This window comes from Felis catus, chromosome E2, assembly GCF_018350175.1.
Source record: "Felis catus isolate Fca126 chromosome E2, F.catus_Fca126_mat1.0, whole genome shotgun sequence".
In the NCBI taxonomy this organism is placed as follows: Eukaryota; Metazoa; Chordata; class Mammalia; order Carnivora; family Felidae; genus Felis; species Felis catus.
The window spans coordinates 13953894-13975370 of NC_058382.1; the positions used below are offsets into that span (position 1 = coordinate 13953894).

The 21477-nt window shown below is 52.3% G+C and overlaps 1 protein-coding gene across 7 annotated transcripts; it reads left to right on the forward strand.

Moving 5' to 3' along the window:
- Positions 1-2478: 2478 nt before the first annotated feature.
- COQ8B (coenzyme Q8B) lies at positions 2479-21116 on the forward strand. Of its 7 annotated transcripts, none has more exons than XR_006590698.1 (16): positions 2479-2565; positions 2983-3087; positions 3234-3353; positions 3490-3556; positions 5347-5424; positions 8931-9053; positions 9200-9285; positions 11229-11369; positions 11458-11539; positions 12242-12335; positions 14212-14353; positions 14500-14607; positions 15497-15659; positions 17064-17129; positions 18991-19233; positions 19776-19862. XR_006590698.1 is itself a non-coding variant. In XM_011289889.4 (15 exons), the coding sequence occupies exons 2-15, from the start codon at positions 2986-2988 to the stop codon at positions 20553-20555; spliced, it is 1578 nt and encodes a 525-aa protein (XP_011288191.1). In that variant the 5' UTR covers positions 2481-2565; positions 2983-2985; the 3' UTR covers positions 20556-21116. The 7 variants fall into 7 exon arrangements, 4 of the variants coding, with proteins under 4 accessions (XP_011288191.1, XP_044902821.1, XP_044902820.1 ...); XR_006590697.1 differs by lacking the exon at positions 18991-19233 and adding an exon at positions 20274-20324 and having other exon boundaries at positions 2480-2565; XR_006590699.1 differs by lacking the exon at positions 15497-15659 and having other exon boundaries at positions 2480-2565.
- Positions 21117-21477: the final 361 nt, after the last annotated feature.

Consider the following 21477-nt stretch of genomic DNA (forward strand, 5'->3'; position numbering starts at 1 on the left):
CGCAGAGCAGCGAAAGAATTTATCTAAAGGCAAAGTGAGGATGCCTGTTTTCAAATCCTGGCTCCAACACTCACTTTTGGGATGATCTTTCCCCACAGTCTTGTCTCCTCAGAGCCTCAGTTTTTCTCATCCGTAAAAAGGTTAGCGTTAATAGTTTTCTCGCAAGACTGTTACGGGGATTTTTACTTATTTATAACAACATTTACATTTGTGCGCTTCCTTTGTGCCGGGTGCTGTACCTGCCAGTTTATACCCCAACTCCTGTGAGGTAGGGATCATCATTTTCCCTTGCACAAACAGGAGAACAGAGGCACAGAAAGACAAAGCAGTGAGTCCAAGATCACACATCTAAGTTGTGTAGATTTGAATTCAGGCCTACTTAACCTAAAGCCTGGACTTCGGTTGCCTACAGGGCAATATAACTTGTTTAAGGCTGTGGGTGTTGGAGAAAGAGCCAGAAGTTGAGTATTTCCTCTAAATCAGATCATATCCTCCTCTGCTCAGAACCCTCCATGGTTCCTATCCCACTTAGGGTAAAAGCTGTAGTCTTTACTGTGCCTCACGATGCCCTAAGTGACCCGGCTCTGGTTACATCCCAGACCGGCTCTCCTCTGTCTTTCCCCCCTCACTCACTATGCCCATCAGCCTCTTTGCTGTTTCCCTGAGATATTTTCCACCACAGGGCCTTTGCACTGGTTGTTCTCTCTTCCTGGAATGTTCTTCCCTCACATATTCCGATAGCTCCCTCCCACACCTCTTTCAGGTCTCTGTTCAAATGTTACCTCCTCAGCTACCTCCTCAGCGAGGTCTTCCCTGACCACCCTGTTTGACTTCAAAATTTTCTCTCTACTCCCTGCCTCCCTTCCCTGGTTTATTTTTCTCCTTAACACGTATCACCTTACTAAATATACTTATTTATTTTGTTTATTGTCCCCCTCATTGGACCCAGAGGGCAAATAGTTTTTCCTGGACTCTTCCTTTTGTGGCCCCTAGAAAAGTACATGATAAGTGTTTAATAGAAATTTTGGAAAGAATGACTTTTCCATAAGAAGTTTCTCTCATGTATAGAGCTTTTGTTCCGTACCAGGTCCTGTGCCAACCTCATTACAGACGCTATTTCACTGCATCTCTTTCTCTCACTAACACGGAGCAAGAGAGGATGCTACGGCCCCGTTTTACAGATGGAACCCTGAGGCTGAGAAATCGGCCAGCCTCTAGCTAGTCTTTGCTGGTCACCGCCAGGCTATTTGATATGACCCCATAAATGTGAACCATGTGGCACCGGGCTTCACACTATCAGCCACGGTCCTGTGGGGTTAGTTATTGTCATAGGTGCTTTTTATGTATTTTTGCCCCCAAGGGTGAGCTGTCACCCAGCTCCTGAGTCAGACCCTTACGTCCGGAAGGTGATGGGGGTGTTTTGTCTTGAAAATGAGTCATCTGGGGGTGGGGCATCGGGCACAGGCCCAGGGCTCTAAAATGAGTCATCTCTTCACAGACCAGTGAAAAATCATAGCAGGATCCCCCTAACAAATCATATAGGCTGGGAAGATGAAGTCCAGAAAGAGGGCTCACATAGCACAGGCACAGAGACAGGGAGGTCTGATTCCCGACAACAGGGGTTAGAGAGTGGGAGGGGAGGGTTCTGTGAGGGAAGAGTCACATCGCTCCTTCTCCCAGCCGTGGGAGAGATGCCCCAGCCAGCTGCTTCTATTCCAGACTGTGAGGAGGGGTGAGTCAGCCTGTTGGGGGGGTGGGGGGCAGGCTTTAAGCCTGCCTGTATCCCCATCCCCACCCCCCAACACACACCCAGATGGACTGGAAGCTCGTTTTCTGGGATGCCAGGGCTCCTGACTCAGCACTGGGAATCTTGGCTGAGTGTGTTCTGGGAAATGTCAGGCCTACAGGAAACAGAGGGCCCCCACTCACACCATCCCGCAGGTGGGCGGGGAGTGGAGAGAGCAGGGTGTATGAGAGAACAGGGGCCCAGTGTGCAAGGGGCTGAGCATGAGGGGGTTTATGTACACAGGAGAGTTGAGAGTATGAGAGAGAGACAGTTGGCAAGCAAGGCATGGGGTTTATCTGTGCAAGGGAAGAGGCTGGGTGCCAGGTTGTGGGTGTTTGAAGCAGAGGCAAAGTGGAGGGGCTCCCAGGGCAAGGGAAATGTTTGCTGGGAGGACGTGTTCAAAGGAGACATCCAGCCTGCTAGGGGCAAAAATAAGGGACATTGGCAAGACGTTCGTGCAGAGCAGGGATGCGGAGTTTGTAAAGGATGTTTGCAAAAAAGACGGTGTGGGGAAGAGAAAGGTTGGCCAAGCACACAGCACTCAGGTGAGCGGAAGAGCACGAAATGGCACGTGCGCCTTCCTGCGGTACAGCGACAATCCCCAGCAGGCCCCAACGCCCACCCTTAGGCCCCGCCCCTCACGCACAGCGGGGTGTTCTACGTGCCAGTCAGTGAGTTGCTGCTCCTCCATTGGCTAGCTGGCCGGAGTGGGCGGGCGTGCGGAGATTCCCGGAAGCGCCAGAGGCCCCGGCGCGTAGTGGACCCGGATCCAAGGAACAGTGGGTGCTTAGCAACGGGGGGAGGTGCCCAGTAATGGACGGGGGTGGGGGGCAGGAATTGTGAGTGCCTAGCAACAGAGAGGAAGGCGGTGCCTAGCAAGAGGGGGGCTCAGAGGAGTGGAGAGGTAGCCCTGGAAGGTCTGTGGGTGTCTAGCAACCGGGGAGGACCCTAGCAACGGCGGGGAGTGGGACAGGGCGAAAGTGGGTTTTCGGAGGTGCGCAGGAAGAGCTATGGGTTCCTAGCAACCAGAGAGGGAACCAGGAGAAATTCGGGGAATTATTGACAGGAGAGGAAATCTTTGGTGGGTGGGACTATTAGGGTGGACACAGAGGAATGTGAGGGCTTGGCAAGGACAAGGCAAAGCAAGGAGGGCAGTGCCAACTCCTACCCGAATAATCCCTCCTGTTCTCCCCCAGGCGATGTGGCTGGAGGTGGGGGGCTTACTTCGGGGGACTTGTGGACAACTGGGCCGGACTGTTGGTCTGCCTTGTGGGGCCCTGGGGCCTGGGCCCCACTGGTGGGTAAGAGACTGGGGGCGGGGGGGGGGTTGCTCCTAGGCGGAAGAGGCTGAGGGAGGCCTTAGGGGGTAAAATAACAGGGAGGGGTCCAAAAGGGCCAGGCAGATCCCGTGTCCTCCACTCCTTACCAATATCCACTTTTCTTGCAGGGGCCATGTGGGGGTTCTTGGGCCCAAATGTTCCATAAGGGTGGGCCTAGCAGAGGCCTGGGTGAGGAGGACATTCGCAGGGCACGGGAGACTCGGATCAGGAAGACACCCCGGCCCCAGGTATCATTGTCTCCCACCTACCCAGCAACACCCCTTGAAGGCAGCTGGCCTCCCAAGCTTGGGGAAGGGTATGGCGGCAGGTTGGTTGGACTCCCTGGGCACCTTCCCACCCTTAGACTTTCTCCCCATTTCCCAGCTGAGCGACCGCTCTCGAGAACGCAAGGTGCCCGCTTCCCGCATCAGCCGCTTGGCCAACTTTGGGGGTAGGTGTGACTGTGGGAAATTGTGACCTAGAACAGAGGAGGCCACATTTATAGAATGAAGTAAGGGAGAGGGTGAATCAGAGACAGGAAGAGGAGTAAGAGATGGAAAGGGAAGGAAGGCAAACGCTTGCAAAACTAAGAGAAATAGGAAAGTAACATTTATTGAGAGCTTGAATGTGCAAGGCCCCATGTGCACTCGATCTCTGCACAGAAGTGATGAGTGTTAGTTTCCATTCTGTAGATGAGGAAATGGAGGCTAAGGGAAGAGAAGTGACTTGACCCTATGTTATACAGCAGGATTGTTCAAACTTCAGGTCACGATCTGCATGAAATAATTCAATGGATTGCAGCCAGCATCCAAAAGAATAGAATGGAATATGTGGGTGCACATGTAAAGGAAATTTTCGTTTCATGAAACATTACACATATTGTATATATAACATACATTTATATTATATTACATATGTATCATATATTTATATACATACCATATATATGTATGTATGTATACATACCCACTGTTATAATGCAGGTGTCTTCTTTAGTATGGATGATGGTTCAAGTTTTAAAGATACTGATTCACAGTCTAAAGAGGGAGTCAAATGCACTGGTTAGAGCTTTGATCCCTGGCTCTAGGTTCAAGGGGTTGATTCTGCTACATCCTCGCTTTGTGACTCTGGACGGGTTACTTCACTTCTCTGAGACTCGATTTCCTTTTCTGTAAAATGGAAGTTTTTCTGTGAAACTTATCTCACGCAGGTGTGAGGACAAGATGAGGCAATGCATAGAAGGTGCTAGGAATGGTTCCTGGCAGGTAGCAAGTGCTCAGAAAATGCCAGTTCAATTATTTACAGAAATGGGGATAGTGCAAGAGGCAGATAGACTCAAGATACCTTTAGGGACAAGGAGACAGAGGAGGCAGAGGAAATCAAAGGCTGAGAGATAACATCAAAAGAAGGGACAGAGACAAAGAGGCCAAAACAAATGTACCATGTGGAGGTACATGTGGAGGGGGAGAGATGGAGAAAAACCAACTTAGACAAGGAGAGGCACGAAGAAGATGAAGTGTGGACAGAGAAACGGGAGTCATAGGAAGACAGAGAGACTCAGGGGGATCGTTTGGGGGCCTTCTTACTCTTGGCTGCACACTAGAATCATCCAGGATGCTTAAAAAATATATATGAGGACACCTGGGTGGCTCAGTCAGTTAGGTGTCAGCTCAGGTGTTCGGCTCAGGTCACGATCGCATGGTTTGTGAGTTTGAGCCCCGCGTCAGGCTCTGAGCTGACAGCTGGGAACCTGGAGCCTGCTTTGGATTCTCTGTCTCCCTCTTTTTGCCCCTCCTCCACTTGCACTCTGTGTCTCTGCCTCTCTCAAAAATAAATAAAACATTTTTAAACTATATATGTGTGTATACACACACACACACACACACACACACACACACACACACACACATACATGAATTCCAAGGATCATCTCAGGCCATGATAATGGGCATTGTATTTGCCAAAGCTCCTCACGTGACTGGGATGTGCAGCCAGGGGTGAGAACTGCTGACCCTGTAGATAGACTTGGAGAGAGGGGTAGGGAAAGAGGCAGCTGTACCTTGAAGGGAACCCCAGGCAGGGAGAGAGTGGGTAAGAGACTGAATTGGGGACAAAGACAGACAAAGAGTTGCCAACAGAAAGCTGGGAGACAGCTTGCTTAGGGAGAGGCTGAGCACAGACAGGGGGTCGGGGGAGAAGCCCGGGGCAAGCAGGTACCCAGCCTTCTCTCTTACTCCCCAGGACTGGCTGTCGGCCTGGGATTGGGAGTGCTGGCTGAGGTGGCCAAGAAGTCCCTGCCAGGAGGACATCTACCATCAGGTGAGTGAGCCAACTGCCTGGTTCAGACCTTGACCTTGCTGTGTGACCTGGCACAAGTGGCTTCACCTCTCTGAGCCCCAGTTTCCTCCTCTGGACAATGGATGATGTCAGTGATGATGATGTACCCACCTCTTCGGGTCATTGTGAAGATGCTTTCAGGGTCATGATGGGGAGAAGTATATCATGTGAGAAAAATAGGAGTGTCAGGGGGCCTGTGGTCAACAGAGATAGAAAGAGAGGTGTTGAAATTAGCACTGGTGGCTAAGATTCCACCAACAAATCAATGTCTGGAAACAAAAATGGGGGTAGATATTCTGGATTAAAAAGGGACTAAGGCCACAAGAACTGACAAATGAAATGTGTGACCCATAATTGCATGTCAGTTTGAGAAAAGTTACTATCGAAGACTTTTGGGGACAAATGGGAAAATCTGAATAGGGGTATTAGAGATATTAGAGAATTAGTGTTCATTTTCTTAGGTGTGATTATGACACTGTGATTGTGTAGGGGAACATCCTTACTTTTAGCACAGGTTGAGTGCAGCTACATGTAAATGGTCTGCAAAAACTGACGGTGAGTGTTTGGGCGCGCACACACACACACACACACACACACACAGATAAATTATGCAGGTGAGGCAGAACGTGAAAAGTTTGAATTGGGTGTGCAGGTGTCCATTATACTGTGTGTGCAACTTTTCTGTTCGTTTGGATTTTTTTCAAAATAAAAAGTCGTGTATAAGTGGAGGATTAGGGTTTAGGTAAGGCCATACTGAGTCTACACGCTGTTCTGCCACTTCTGTGCTGTGTGACCCAGGGCCAGGCACTGTACCTCTCTGAATGTCTTGCTTCCTCACCTTGAAAGTTAAGGCACTGGTAGTTGTCTGGTTTTTTTTTTTTTCCTTAATGTGTATTTTTCATTTGTGGGGGGGGGGGGGGGAGAGAAAGAGAGAGAGCATGCAAGAGTGGGGAAGGGGCAGAGAGAGAGAGAGAGGGAGTCAGAGAATCCAAAGCAGGCTCCAGGCTCTAAGCTGTCAGCACAGAGCCTGATGCAGGGCTTGAACCCATGAACCATAAGATCATGACCTGAGCTGAGGTTGGACGCTTAACTGACTGAGCCACCCAGGCGCCCCAAGGCATTGGTAGTTCTTACTTCCTGAGCTGATTGTGGGGACTGAGCCAAAGAATCCACAGACACACTTGGAATTCTGCCTGGCACAGGGCAAGCCCTAGCTAGGGAAAGAGCTCAGTACATTTTTTATCAAATAAATAAAAGCTTAATATATGCTTTATTGGGGTGCCTGGGTGGCTCAGTTGGTTGAGCGTCTGGCTTCAGCTTAAGCTATGATCTCACGGCTTGTGAGTTCAAGCCCTGCCTCGGGCTTTGTGTTGACAGCTCAGAGCCCGGAGCCTGCTTCAGATTCTGTGTCTCCCTGTCTCTCTGCCCCTCCCCTGCTCATGGTCTGTCTCTCTCTCCTTCAAAATAAATAAACATTAATTTTAAAAAATGAATAAATAAATGCTTTATTGAGTAATCGTATAATTTATATGTGGAGCTGTGCACGTATCCTAAGCGCGAAGCTTGGTTCATTTTCACAAAGTGGATACATCTGCTTCCGCAGAGCAAGAAACCCTAAGGCAGCAGTTCTCAAACTTTTTGGTCTCAGGAGTCTGCACACCCTTACAGTTTAGGAATAGATAAACAAAATGTGTTATATTCATACAATGGGATATGACTCGACTGTAAAAAGGAATGAAGTACTGATCCATGCTACGATGTGAATGAATCTTAAAACTATCTTAAGTGAAAGAAGCCAGACACAACAGATCACATATTGTGTGAGCCCATCCATATGAAATGTACAGAATAAGTAAATCCATAGAGACAGCAAATTGATGGTTTCCAGGGGCTCAGAGGGAGGCGGTTGGGAGAAATGCGGGGGGGGGGGGTGTGACTGCTAATAGGTATGGGGTTTCTCTTTGGAGTGTGAAAATGTTCCAAAATTGCTTGTGGTAATAGTTGTACAGCCCTGAATATATTAGAAGCCATTGAACTGTATACCTTAAAGAGGTGAATTGCACGGTTGGCGAATTATATCTCAATCTGTTAAAAAATAGAATGAGGACCCCAAAGACCCTTTTATGGATTATATTTTTGCGTTGTATTTATGGGTATTTACTGCATTAGAGATTAAAACAGAACATTTTAAAACACAAGAATACACACACACATTCCATCAGCTGTCAGAACAATGGCATTGGTGCTCCTGGGTGGCTCAGTAAATTAAGCGTCCAGCTCTTGATTTCAGCTCAGGTCATGATCTCACAGTCGTGAGATTGAGCCCCGCGTCAGGCTCCACACGCGTCCACACATAGTGTGGAGCCTCCTTGAGATTCTCTCTCTCTCTCTCTCTCTCTCTCTCTCTCTCTCCCTCCCTCCCTCCCTCCCTCTGCCCCTCTCTCCTGCTTGTGCTCTCTCTCTCTCTTAAAAAAAAAATGGCATCGGGGCGCCTGGGTGGCTCAGTCATGATCCAGCTCAGGTCATGATCTCACAGTCCGTGAGTTCAAGCCCTGCATCGGGCTCTGGGCTGACAGCTCAGAGCCTGGAGCCTGTTTCAGATTCCGTGTCTCCCTCTTTCTCTGACCCTCCCCTGTTCATGCTGTCTCTCTCTCTGTCTCAAAAATAAATAAATGTTAAAAAAAAAAATTACAAAAAAAAAAAAATGGCATCATCACAGGTCATGGAGGTTCTGGAAAATTCCACCGAACACTTATGGGAGAATGAGAATAAAAAGGGGCAAATAACATTATTATGAAAGTAGTTTTGATCTCACAGAGCCTCCTTGAAGCGTCTCAGGGTCCCTCAGGGTTCCTAGAACCACACTTTGAGAATCACTTCCTCTCATTCTCTGGAAGCTCCTATCTGCCCGCTCTTGGCCACTTGTCCTTCCAGGGGAAGCCACCCTCTTGGCTTCTGACCCCCAAGATTAGTTTTGACTGTTTTTGCTCTTTAGACCAACGGAATCGGACAACGTATTCTCACATGTGTCTGGCTGCTTTGGCTCAACGTTCTGTCGGAGGGATGCCTCTGTGTCACTGTGAGCTGACGCAGGCTGTTCATTCAATGCTGTAGCAGTCACTTTGTGACTGTTTCCAACATGCCTTTGCTCACGCAATGGACTGTCGCTTGGGTTGTTTCCAGTGGGGGACTGTTCTGAGGAGTGCTCTTTGGGAACCTTCTAGGACTCTCCGGACGCACACATGCATTTGTCTTGGGTACATACCCAGGAGAGAAGTTACACCAGGTATAGGTGTATGCTCTACTGGAAACTTCCCAGAGGGCCCGTGCCACGACACTCATCAGCAGTGTGGGTGTTTAGGCCGCTCCTCGTCCCTGCCAGCACTTGGCATTGCCTTTTTCATTTTAGCCATTCTGGGGATTATGCGGTAGTGCTACAATGATTATTTTTGTGCTTGTGACACAAATGATTATTCTCTGCCCCACAGAGAGCGGCACCCGGCCAGGCTCCAGTCCCTTCCTGTCAGAGGCCAATGCCGAGCGGATCGTGCAGACCTTGTGTACAGTTCGGGGGGCCGCCCTCAAGGTTGGCCAAATGCTCAGCATCCAGGGTACAGCGTGAGCCTCAACTCCTGACCCTTGACCTCACGGCTCCCCCACCCCCACACACCAACAAGCACCAACTTCAGCTACTCCCACGGGGGCCCCTCCCTCGCCTCCTCCCTCACCGCTTCCCCTTGTCCCCCTGTCTCCCAAGACAACAGCTTCATCAGCCCCCAGCTTCAGCGCATCTTCGAGCGGGTCCGCCAGAGCGCCGACTTCATGCCCCGCTGGCAGATGCTGGTGAGTGCCCGGTCGGGGAGGGCTGGTGAGGGAGGCATGCTCCACCCGCCTGACCCTCCTGGCTTCATGGCGCTACTCCCTGACTGACTCTGAGCCTCAGTTTCTCTGTCTGTAAAATGGGGACCACTAAAACACGTCTCAGAGGATCGCTGAGGTGACTAAGTGAGAGAGTGGTGCAGGGCGCTTGGTCCAGTCCCTGGCAGGCTCAGGGCTCTGTCACGGCTCCTAAAGAGGCAGGGATGTGCCGTGGTTGGGGGCCAGACTTTGTGAGTTCAAATCCTGGCTCTGCCATGTACCGCCTGTGTGATCTCAGACATGGGGCCTGACCTCTCTGTGCCTCAGTTACCTCATCTGTGAAATGGCGGTGGGGATGGCAACACCCACATCATAGGGTTACATAAATCAGTATAGGTAAAGCACTTAGAAAGGGCCCCTGGCACACGGTAAGTGACATGCCAGTTCTAACTGTTATTAGTACTGGTTTTTTAATTAAAGGAGATCATGTCTGTAAATAGGTTGGCACAGTGCCTGGCACTGAGTAAGTGCCCAAGACACGAGCTGTTCTTCTAATAACTGGCTAAGGGTGTGGAATCTGGATCCAGCTGCCTCCCTTCCTTCTGATCTCTGTTCTGCTCACTCACCACATGACCCTGGGTTATTACTGCCCCTCTCCAAGCCACTCTGGGTAGGACCCGGCTCACAGGAAGCCCTCTGTAAATTTTAGCTCTTTTTTTTTTTCTTTAAGTTTATTTATTATTATTTTCATTTTTTTAATTAAAAAAAATTTTTTAATGTTTATTGTTGAGAGAGAGAGAGAGAGAGAGAGAGACAGAGCATGAGTAGGGGAAGGGCAGAGAGAGAGGGAGACACAGAATCCAAAGCAGGCTCCAGGCTCGGAGCTGTCCGTAGAGCCTGACACAGGGCTGAAACTCATGAACTGCAAGATCCGAAGTAGGATGCTCAGCCAACTAAGCCACCCAGGTGCCCCTTTAAGGTTTTATTTATTTTTGAGAGAGAGACAGAGCATGAGTGGGAGAGGGGCAGAGAGAGGGAGACACAGAATCGAGCTGTCAGCACAGAGCCTGATGTAGAGCTCGAACCCATGAATTGCAGGATCACGACCTGAGCCGAAATTGGCCGCTTACCGACTGAGCCACCCAGGCGCCCCTATTTATTTATTTTTGAGAGAGAGAGAGAGAGAGAGAGAGAGAAGAGAGCACAAGCTGGGGAGGGGTAGAGAGAGAGAGAGAGAGAGGATCCCAAGCAGGCTCCGCACTGACAGCCTCCTATGCAGGGCTCAAACTCAAAAACCATGAGATCCTGATCTGAGCCGAAACCAAGAGTCAGATGCTTAACCGTCTGAGCCACCCAGGTGCCCCTTAGTTCTTCGTCACGTTATGTTTTTCTTTTATCTTTGAGAGAGACAGAGTGCGAGCAGGAGAAGGGCAGAGAGAGAGGAAGACACAGAATCTGAAGCAGGCTCCAGGCTCTGAGCTGTCGGCACGCAGCCCAACATGGGGCTCGAACTCACAAGCCATGAGATCATGACCTGAGCCGAAGTCCGACACTCAACCGACTGAGCCATCCAGGCGCCCCTTCTTCTTTATCACATTAACCTTGAGTTGATGATACAATATAGGAGTATAGTGAAGGATTATTATCAGTCTTGACTTTACATAATAGCAATCCCCACAATAGTCCACATGGCCTCAGGAGTACAGGTTCAGGCCGGGTCTCTCGGTCTGCCAGCACCTGGCTTGTCACCTTTGCCAAAAGACTTAGCCTTGGTTTCCTCATCTGTAAAGTTGGGTAATAGCCAGGAGCTTAGCCCAGAGGCCAGCATGGGGTGAACGGGATTATTAACACATAAAGCGCTCAACACAGAGTGAACTCCATTGCCCACAACAGTGATGATGGTTGTTTCTTTTGGCTACTGTCCCCAGAGAGTTCTCGAAGAGGAGCTGGGCAGGGACTGGCAGGCCAAGGTGGCCTCTTTGGAGGAGGTGCCCTTTGCTGCTGCCTCTATCGGGCAGGTGCACCAGGGCATGCTGAGGGATGGGACAGAGGTGGCCGTGAAGATCCAGGTGAGGAGAGAGGCAGGGCGGGGGTGGGCACCCCACTGTCCCGGAGGAGTGACTCCCGCTCTCCGTCCCTCCCTGCTCCTGCTCGCAGTACCCAGGCGTTGCCCAGAGCATCCAGAGTGATATCCAGAACCTTCTGGCAGTGCTGAAGATGAGTGTGGCCCTGCCCGAGGGTGAGGCGGCACTCCAGCCCTGGCTGCGGCCGGGACACCCTGAAGGGAGGGAGTGGGGCTCGGGGCAGGGTGTGAGTGTGGGCGAATGTGTAAGTCCACGCGTTTGAGACAGAAGGGACACCAAGGCAGGGAGAGCCCAGAGAACCTGAGTGTGTGAGAAAAAGACGAACTTAGAGATTCTGACACAACCAGAGACAGAAGCCTATGCTGAAAGTCAGAAACAGACACACAGGGTGCCCAGAGAGGGACTGGAGGTCTGGAAAAGAGGCACAGAAGCAGGAAGGGAGTGTAAGCAGGACCTCTTGCACGCGTGCGTGTGTGTGTGTGTGTGTGAGAGAGAGAGAGAGAGAGAGAGAGAGAGAGAGAGTCCTGGACACAAGATTTCGAGGCCGTGAGAACGGTGCGAGAGGCTATGAAAAAGAGAGAGTAGGTGCTGTGTGTGACCACAGAAGAGATGCCTGGGGACTGGTACACAAGCCTGTGGGAGAGGCCCCAGGAGAGACTTCAGAAGAGGCCCGTGTGAGGGCCGGACGGCAGGTGTGTGGGCAGACGACGTGGTAAAAGGCACGGAGCAGAAGGTATGAGGGGCTTCGAGAGACAAACGGACAGCGAGAGAAAACGTCCCTGAGTGGAAGCCTGGGGGTGGCTGTCATGGCGGGGGCAGGCCGTGGCCTGCCCTGGCTGACACGGCTGCCCCCTCAGGCCTGTTTGCTGAGCAAAGCCTGCAGGCCTTGCAGCAGGAGCTGGCCTGGGAGTGCGACTACCGCCGTGAGGCGGCTTGTGCCCAGAACTTCAGGTGAGCTGAGCCCCCTGAGTCCCTGCCCCGCCTCCCCCCCCAGCCCCGGGACCCCTTGCTTCCCTCCCAGAAGGAGAGGGAAATGGATATCCCACCCCCCAGCCGCTGGCAGCTGGAACCCTGGGGTGGGACCTGCAAACTCTTTATTCTCTTCACTTGCTCATCCATCTGTCCCTCACCCCTGCCTTGATTTACCCCCTGGGTCCTCTGGGAGCTTGGGCACGCCACTTCCTCTCTCTGTCGCTTTTCTCATCTGTCGAGTGGGACGCATAACCACATGGAGTCTGAGGAAGGAGAAGGACTTGTCGACAGGCACTTAGTCATGCCGCGAGATACCGTCATTCCGCTGGACAAAGAATAAGCAGTCTGACAGTGATGCGAGTGAGAGAGGACAGGGCTCCAGGCCAACCCTTACATACCGTGGGCAGGGAGAGAAATTGAGATAAGCATTCAGTTTGGCATCATCAAGGCTCAATATTCCCATACAACCCCATAATTGCCCTCCTTGCTAAATAAATGCTCCAGGGCCCCTTGGGCTTGTGTATACCATCAGCCTTTTCCAGAATGCTCAGAGCAGCAATAGCCCCAAAGTGGACACAACCCAAATCTACCAAGTTCATCTAGCAGGGTAGATAAATAAATGAAGGCATAATCCATCAGCGGAATATCATACAGCAGCGAAAATCAATGAACCACCTACGGGGAACCGTGTGGTGGTATCTTAGAAGCATCGTGATGTGCAGCAGTTAAGATACATTCGGTGAGACCCTCCACAGCATGGCCCACGGGTTTATTGAGCCAAGGTCAGTAGATACGGAGCAAGAGAAGGGGCAGTAGAAGACAGTGACTAGGGGCATGGGCCCTGGACTCGGATGTGGGATTCAGTCCCAGGTCAGCCCTTAGCAGCCTGGGTGGCTGAAATCTGCATGCTTGGGACAGCATCCTCCTCATAGGGGAGTGAAGGAAAAAGGGGATTGTGCTTTCATCAGCCCAGCAGGAGTGGCTCAAATACCGAATATTTTATAACAGGGACAAAAATACAAGCGTCAAAGCGGGGCCTTGAAGAGGACAGGATGAAGCAGGCTGGGCAAGAGCATTCGTCTGTGAGATCTGGAAGCCCCCTTCTCAGTACCCTTAGAATAAAACCCACATCGTTCCCCTGGCCTTCACGACCTCCTTGCCCCCCTGCACCACCCCCCGCCTAGCCCTGCCACTGGTCCCAACCACGAGTCTCGCTCATAACCTTTGCCTCCCAAATCTTACGTTGACACACTTACCCCAGTCGATTATTGGCCTGTTTGTATATTTGTTAGAGTCTCTGGTGTCCAAGGGGCAGGCCCAGAGCTCATCCACCCCTCTGGCACTCAGCCTCGCCCAGCACAGGGACAGATACCAAGAAGGAGTCAGAGTGTTAACCAGCACTCAGAGTAATGACCCCAAGGACTTGCCGACGAGTATCACTATGGACTTGGAGATTTGTATATCGGCGACTTCTTTTGGGATGGATTAATTAATAAATTGATGAAGAAGTAATGCTCATCAAGCTTAGTGCATTGAACTCATCCTGGGGCAGCCAGAAGTCACAGAGGTGTTTTCGGTAGGGAAGCAGTAACTGGGGCTCCAGCAGCATCCAGCTTAAGGGTAGACACAGAGTAGGCACTATGGAGGTATTTGGTGAATGAGTGAACGACTGAAATATCTGAGTGAACGTCACCTCGTCCATCACTCAGGACAGACAGGCAAGAGGAGGGCAGGAGGGAAGGCAAGACATAAGCTGTTCATGGAGCACCTCTCAGAGGAAGAGGAGGAGGCCTCAAGCTGGGCCCCAGGGGCCTGAAGGATGAAGTCCCGTCCCTTCCCTTCCCTTCTGTCCCAGGCAGTTGTTGGCAGGTGACCCTTTCTTCCGAGTGCCAGCTGTGATTGAGGAGCTGTGCACAACGCGGGTGCTGGGCATGGAACTGGCTGGAGGGGTCCCCCTGGACCAGTGCCAGGGCTTAAGCCAGGACATCCGGAACCAGGTATGTGGTCTTGAGGGGACAGTAGGGAGGGCACTGCCCCAGGTCATTGCTGGCAGGGCTGGCTAGACACGCAGTCCTCCCTCTCCGGTCAGAAAGAGCTTTACAGGGGCCGACTCTGTGATGTCTGTTACTCCTCCCCACTCCAGATCTGCTTCCAGCTCCTGAGGCTGTGTCTGCGGGAGCTGTTTGAATTCCGATTCATGCAGACGGACCCCAACTGGGCCAACTTCCTGTACGATGCCTCCAGCCACCAGGTTGGTTCCCTAGGATGTGTATCAGGGTCCATGAGCTGCTGTAACACACAGTTCCCGATCATTTCAGTAGCTCAACACAACAGTAGTTATTACCCACATAACAGGCCGGAGTGGCCGTCCTCCGCACGGTGGTTCAGGGACCCAGGCACCTTCCCTTCTGTGATTGTGCCATGCCCTTAGGCCTTGCCATGCTCTCCTTCCAGTGAAAGGGGAAAGAGAAGCTAAGAGGGTAGCGCCCTGCCTAACTGCTTTGGCCAGATGTGGCCCATCATTCCCTATACCATTCCATTGATAAGAACTGGTCACACAGCCTGTCTAGGTGCAAGGGCTGCTGGGAAACGGAATCTCTGCGAGGCAGTGGTTGCCCAGTGGCACCGCTTACGGAAGGCTGTTCATCATCACTGCCGCGCTTGTCATTCACTTAGAACGCGCCAAGCGCCCACTGCCTCTTGACAGTGATGCCAAGACAACTCTGATCCTTGCCCTTCTCAGAGTTCCCAGAACAGCGGAGGGACCCGTGACCAGACAGTGATTGACTGAGTAGTCAGTACCACGATGGCGAAACGTGGGCCAGAGTGGCAGTGATGGGGAAGCACAGGGGGCTGGGGGAAGCCAGGGAAAGTGGCTGACTCAGCACGGCGTAGGCCAGGTCAAGGAAGGCTTCTCAAAGGCAGTGCCATTCAGGCTGACACCAGAAGGATGAGAAGGGGAGGGCCACCTGAAGAGCAGCGAAGAGTGTTCCTAGCAGGGGACACAGGGTGGCCGAGGGTCTGGACTGAAAGACTTAGCGTGCCTGGCTGCCAGATGGCTTTCCAAAGTCGTCTGTACCCATTCTGTCCCCAGAGGGATCTTTCTAAAACCAAATCTGGCCAAGCTGTCCCTTCTGCAGCTCGCCAGCCGCCTCAAGATCAAGTCTGAGCCTTCTGCTGAGTGTGATGTGGCCCCACTGAGTCTCCAGCCTCAGTCCCCTGACACCTCCTCCCCCCCCAGTGCACAGATACCCTGTATCCCTCCTAGGCTCAAACTGCTTGGAAGTATTTTTCTAACTGCAGGTAAGGGGGTGTGATAGGAGTCCTGACATCAGTTTACTGGGTCTCAACATCTTTTTTTTTTTTTTTTTTTTGAGAGAGAGAGAGCGTGAAGAGAGAGAGAACAAGTGGGGGAGGGGCAGAGAGAGGGGGAAAGAGAAAATTGCAAGCAGGCTCCACGCCCAGTGTAGAGCCCAACATAGGGCTCGATCCTACAACTGTGAGATCATGACCTGAGCTGAAATCAAGAATTGGATGCTGAGCCACCCAGGTGCCCCTAACAGCATTTTTTGTTTTAAAGCCATAGAGTAGAGAATATCAGTGTGTCGCAGATGGGAGGGATCCAGAGTATTTCAGGATGCTTTTGTTTGACCTTATATTTGTGTGTGCATGGGCACTGGTGTCCAATATAATCCGTATTTCTTACTGTGGGTTGTGATCAATAGTGTGAACCCTGCTGCCCTAAAGAAACTCTTACACATGTGTCCACGGGGCACTGTTTTTAATAGCCAAACCCAGAAGTAACCATGGTGTCCACCAGGCAGCTAAACGCCTTGTGATATATTCACACAACGAAGTCCTAACACAGTAGTGAAAAAAAAATGAATGAGCTCGAGCTGCACATAGCAACGGGGATACATTGCAAAACCATGCTGGGCACAAAGAATAAACTGCAGGACACCTATCATAAATACCCTTTGTATGAAGTTTTCTTAAATGTTTATTTTGAGAGAAAGAGCGAGAAGGGGAGAGGCAGAGAGAGAGAGAGGAAGAGAGAGAATCCCAAGCAGGCTCTGCACTGACAGTGCAGAGCTGGACACAGGCCTCGAACTCACAAACTGTGAGATCATAACCTGAGCCAAAACCAAGAGCTGGACGCTTAACCGACTGAGACACCCAGGTGCCCCCAGTAGGAAGGAAGTTTTAAAACACACAAAGCATTACTGTTTATTGTTCACAGATGCCCGAATATGTAGAGAATATAGAAATTCACACATGGGAATTTCAGGAAATAATAATTCAGTAATAATAACTTTAGGAAAGTGGTGGCCCTGGAGGAGAGGATGGGGACAAGACAGGCTGGGGGCCGTGGGAGGTATTTAATATTTTAAACCTGGTGGTGGGATTTGTGGGTGTTCATTTCGCTTTTCTACGTATTTTATTCTTTAGATTTCTTTCTGTGCCTAAAACCTGTTATTATAAAAATAAGTAGGACCAGAAATATAAAAGCCATGTCCCTTCAGGTTTTATGCAGGGGTGGATGGGAAGCGTGGGCCCAAAGCCAGGAACCCAGGGAGGCAGCCATACCGGGACTCTTGAGAGGAGAGGCAGGATGTGGGAATGGACCCGGGTGCCCCACCCCCCACCATGGACAGTGGGGGTGGGGGGTGGACTCCCAGCATCCCTTTTACCATCTCCCATTCCCAGGTGACCCTGCTGGACTTTGGTGCAAGCCGGGAATTTGGGACTGAATTCACAGACCATTACATCGAGGTGAGTCCCCCCAACTCTGGGGTCTTTGAAGGGCCAAGCCTTAAGCCCACTACCGAGGTGAGGGGGAGAAGGAGCAGTATCATGTCTGGAGTTAAGAAATCAAAAGTAATAGTAACGGTTGACAAATACCAAGCCCTTAATATGTCAGGCACTGCTTTAGGTGCTATACATGTGATACCTGATCATAGTGTGTGGGGGCAGGACCATTTTTAGTCTCACTTTACAGAGGAACTTACTGGAGCTCAAAGAAGTTAGGGATCCAGACTCAGGGAGCCTAGGTCCAGAGCCCGGGCTCCCAAACCCTGACCAGCTCCCTTCTAAGAGGCCCACAGTGGCCATCCTGCCACCTCCCCACACCCCAGGCTGTCGCAGGCCTTAGTGTTCAGCCTTACACTCAGATACCTCTCTGGCAGGCTGCTCGTGGTCGGGGAGGGGGCACAGCTCTCCTCAGGAAGCGTTTCCTCACTTCTGCTGCCCGTCCTTCCCACCCACTTACTGGTGGCGTCTCGTTGCCTCCAAGGCATCTCATTTTTTTGTTGTGATTAGCCATTTGACCTGGGTCTTCTATTCATTCACTCATCAATCCAAATATTCTCTGACAATTCCCCCTGTGCCCAGCCCTCTTCTGGGCCCAGGGACAACAGCAACCAATCCAACCTACTGTCCACCTTCACAGAGCTCACAGACCAGGAGGGGAACAGACAGTAAGGACCCAGAGTGGTCAGGGCTGGAATGGGGAAGCACAGGAGACTGTAGGACCCCAGAGGGGGAGGCTGGGCCAGCCTAGGGGGTCAGGGAGAGCTTCCTGGAGGAGGAGGCCTCAGAGAAGGAACCTGAAGGATGAGGAGCCCAGTCAGGAAGAGGCAAAGAGGGTATTCCAGACTGATAACATAAAAAGGCCAAGAGGAGAGAAGGGATATTCCCATTAGAGCAGCGCTTCTCAAACTTTAGTGTATATGAGAACCCCACAGCCCCCACGACCAGCATGATCCTATTAAATGCAAATTGTGGTCTGGAGTCAGACATAAGATGCTGCATTTCTAACACACTCCCAGGTGATGTCAAAGCTTACTGGTACAGGACCACACTTTCAATAGGAAGTCCTAGAGGACCAAAAGGAAGTTCATTTCTGACTGGGCCAGCAGGTTAGGACAGAGTAGGAGCCAGCTCTGAGGCCAAATCACTCTGGGTCTGAAAAGCCATGCTTTGCAGCTTGAACTTTAATCCAGGTACCATGGGGACCCATGGAAGGGATTTGAGCAGGGAAGCACAGAGAATTAGAAAACTCCCTCAGAATAGCAGGTAGCCTGGGAGACTGGGGGCTGGGAGCCCAGGACAGGGAAGAAAGGACAAGACCCAGGGCTCTGGCTTGGGGACTAGAGGATGATGGGGCCACTGGTGACATAAGGACAGGAAGGAGGGGCTGGTAATCCCCCCCACACACACACACATAACACAGGCCCCTTGGGCCCTCTCTCAAGGCCACTGGAGGCACAAAGCTGAGGCCTCTCTCTGTGTAGTTGGGACATCTTGTGTGTCCCCCCGTTCTCCCCCAGGGCTATTGGCAAGGCTCTCCTCCAGTCTCTCCAGCCTTTTCCAGTTTAAAAAAGCCCTGTCACACCAGTCCCTGAGGACCACAGGCCTGACAGATGGCCAGACAGGCTCGCGCAGGGGGGACTGGGACAGACTAGAACTGCCACATTTAATTCCGTATTCCCCTTCCTCCCGAGAAAGTGGTTCAGATTTCCAGTCCCCGCCTTGCTATTCCCCCAGTCAGCCTTTGTCCTTTTCTGTGAAGTAGGGACCTTCACGTGCACCTCTTAATAATGGTAGCTCATCATGGTTATGGCTCTTTCTACAGGCAGGCTCAGTGCTAAGCACCCCACAGATCCCACCTCCTTTGTCCCTGCGGCCACCCATGAGGAAGACACTTTCATCATCCCCACTTCACAGATGAGAAAGTGGAGGCCCCAGAGCAAAGCGACTTGCCCAGAGTCTCTCAGCCAGCAAGTAGCTGGGATGGAGCCCAAGCAGGCTGGCTCTGGATTCTGTCTGTCCGCGCCCTCAACTCCTGCTCTCCCCACGTGCACTCACGTCTGGCAAGGTGCCTAGCTCCGCACACTAATTTGCCAAACAAAGGTTCACCAAGGACCTCCTGAATGCCAGAACTTGTGCCACATGGGACTAAGCACAACCGGGATCCCTGTTCTCTTGGGGCTCCAAGCCCCTGTAGGAGACAGACACCCAGGCAATGACAGAGATGGCCCCATGGCAGCCTCACATGCAGGTCTGGGTCATGGTCACATCCTTGTCCAGTTGAGTGTGTGGACCCACAAATAGACTTGACATTTACTTCCCTCTGGCTGTTTCACTGTGGTAATTTCCAGGCAGGCACTGTGTTCCAGGCCAGGTGGGTAGAACCCCTGACCACCCCCACCCCCAGGTTCTGGAACAGTCTTGAGGGAGATATAGATAGGGGCAAGGTGAGGAGGGAGCAGCTTCTAGGGGAGAGGGCTTAAGTAGACAAGAATGCAGGTGGGTACAGGGAGGGCCAGGCTTCTAGCTGGTTCATCTCCAGTTTTCAAGAGCCCTCCTTGAACTCCACTCCCTTGGCCTTTGACTTTCTGATGAACACCCATTTCCCAGGTGGTGATGGCAGCAGCCAATGGAGACAGAGACCGGGTCCTGCAGAAATCCCGGGACCTCAAATTCCTCACAGGCTTTGAAACCAAGGTTGGGAAACACTTGGGGGGCGGGGGTGGGTAGGGAGCTGCTTATCTGTACTGGGGGGCTCTGGGGAGGAGTGGGGGAATGAGGGCTACTTGGCTACACAGAAACCCTGGGGAAATGGGCCCCATTTATCTATTCTAGAAGGAGGGAGTGGGGGACTGCTAGTGGGTACTGGGGGTGGGGAAATGGAGGCTGTTTCTCTGTTCTAGGGACTGAGGGCTACTTTTCTATTGGAGGCTCTGAGAGGAAGTAGAGAGCCATTTGGGGGAGGCCTAGAGGTTCTGGAAGGAGTGGCAGATACTTAACACTCCTCAGGGAGTAGGGGGCTTGTGTTTATACTTGAGACTATGAGGGAGATGGGTTAAGTGGGGGCTGTATGCCACACTGCGGGTCTCTTGCTCTCCCCGTCCATAGGCATTCTCGGATGCCCACGTGGAGGCAGTGATGATCCTGGGGGAGCCCTTCGCCACCCAGGGCCCCTACGACTTTGGGGCAGGTGACACTGCCCGCCGAGTGCAGGGCCTCATCCCTGTGCTGCTGCGGCACCGGCTGCGCCCACCGCCGGAGGAGACCTATGCCCTGCACCGCAAGCTGGCAGGGGCCTTCCTGGCCTGCGCCCGCCTCCGCGCCCACATCGCCTGCCGGGACCTCTTCCAGGACACCTACCACCGCTATTGGGCCAGTCGCCAGGCCTAGCCTCTGCCTGCAGCCTCCTGACCAGAAGGGACTTGGGGTCGGACCCTTTAGATGGCCTCCATCCTGTGATTCTGGCCCCAAAGCAGGCCATCCACTGCTGTGATGCCTCCTTTCCATTCCCCTGCAGGCCTGGGGACCACCCGGTCTGATTTCCTGGTTCTTGCCTAGCCCCCTTCCTCGGGGCTGGGGAAACCTCCAGCTAGGGAACTCCCAACTTCACACCCCCATATCCTGATCTTCCCACTCCCGTGTGGGCACCCAGGAACTCTACGCCAGGGATTAATTTATTTTTGCCAACGTTTAAGAGCCTTAGGCCCTCTGCACCCAGTCATGCAGATCCAGACTCATCTAGATGGGGAGCCCCACACCTCTGGGTCAGGTCTCTCACGGATCTGGCCAGTGAAAGGGGAGGAGCGGTGGCTGGTGGAGGCAGCCCTCACCTTTGCTGCCCTCACCCCTCCACCAGCTGTGTTCTCCCGGGCTCCATCCTTTCTGTGTGCTGGGGAGGGGGTAAGGGAGGGTGTTTGAAACTTCAGTCAGAATAAAAGTGGCTCTCCCCTTCCCGGCTCTTTTCTCTGCGCTGGGTGGCGGTGGGGGTGGGGAGGAGCTCTCAGCCAGCCTCCAGGTGCAGATGGCCAACCCCCTCCCATCCTCTGGTCTGAAAGCCCCAGCCCTGCCTGGGCCATCTGTTGCCGGGAACCTCCTTCTACCCATTCCCTCCCACTTGCCCGCCCCCCCCTCCCGCACGTGCTGACCACCTGCTCGAAAAGGCCATGGCAGCTGAGAAGGCCAGCCCTCCCCGTCCCCGTCCCCCCCCTCCCCCCCCCCCCCCCGCCCCGGCCACCTCCCAGGCCCCTCGCTCCCTCCCCTCGGCTCCCAGCAACCTCGCCTTTGCTAATGGGCCGTAATGCCCCTGCCAGCT

Excerpts from the sequence above, each read along its gene's own strand:
- COQ8B (XM_011289889.4), top strand. The coding sequence starts at position 2,986 with ATGTGGCTGGAGGTGGGGGGCTTACTTCGGGGGACTTGTGGACAACTG. Across the intron at positions 3,088-3,233 it reads GGCCTGGGCCCCACTGGTGG|GGGCCATGTGGGGGTTCTTG; the intron begins GTAAGAGACTGG and ends CTTTTCTTGCAG. Across the intron at positions 5,425-8,930 it reads AGGAGGACATCTACCATCAG|AGAGCGGCACCCGGCCAGGC; the intron begins GTGAGTGAGCCA and ends TCTGCCCCACAG.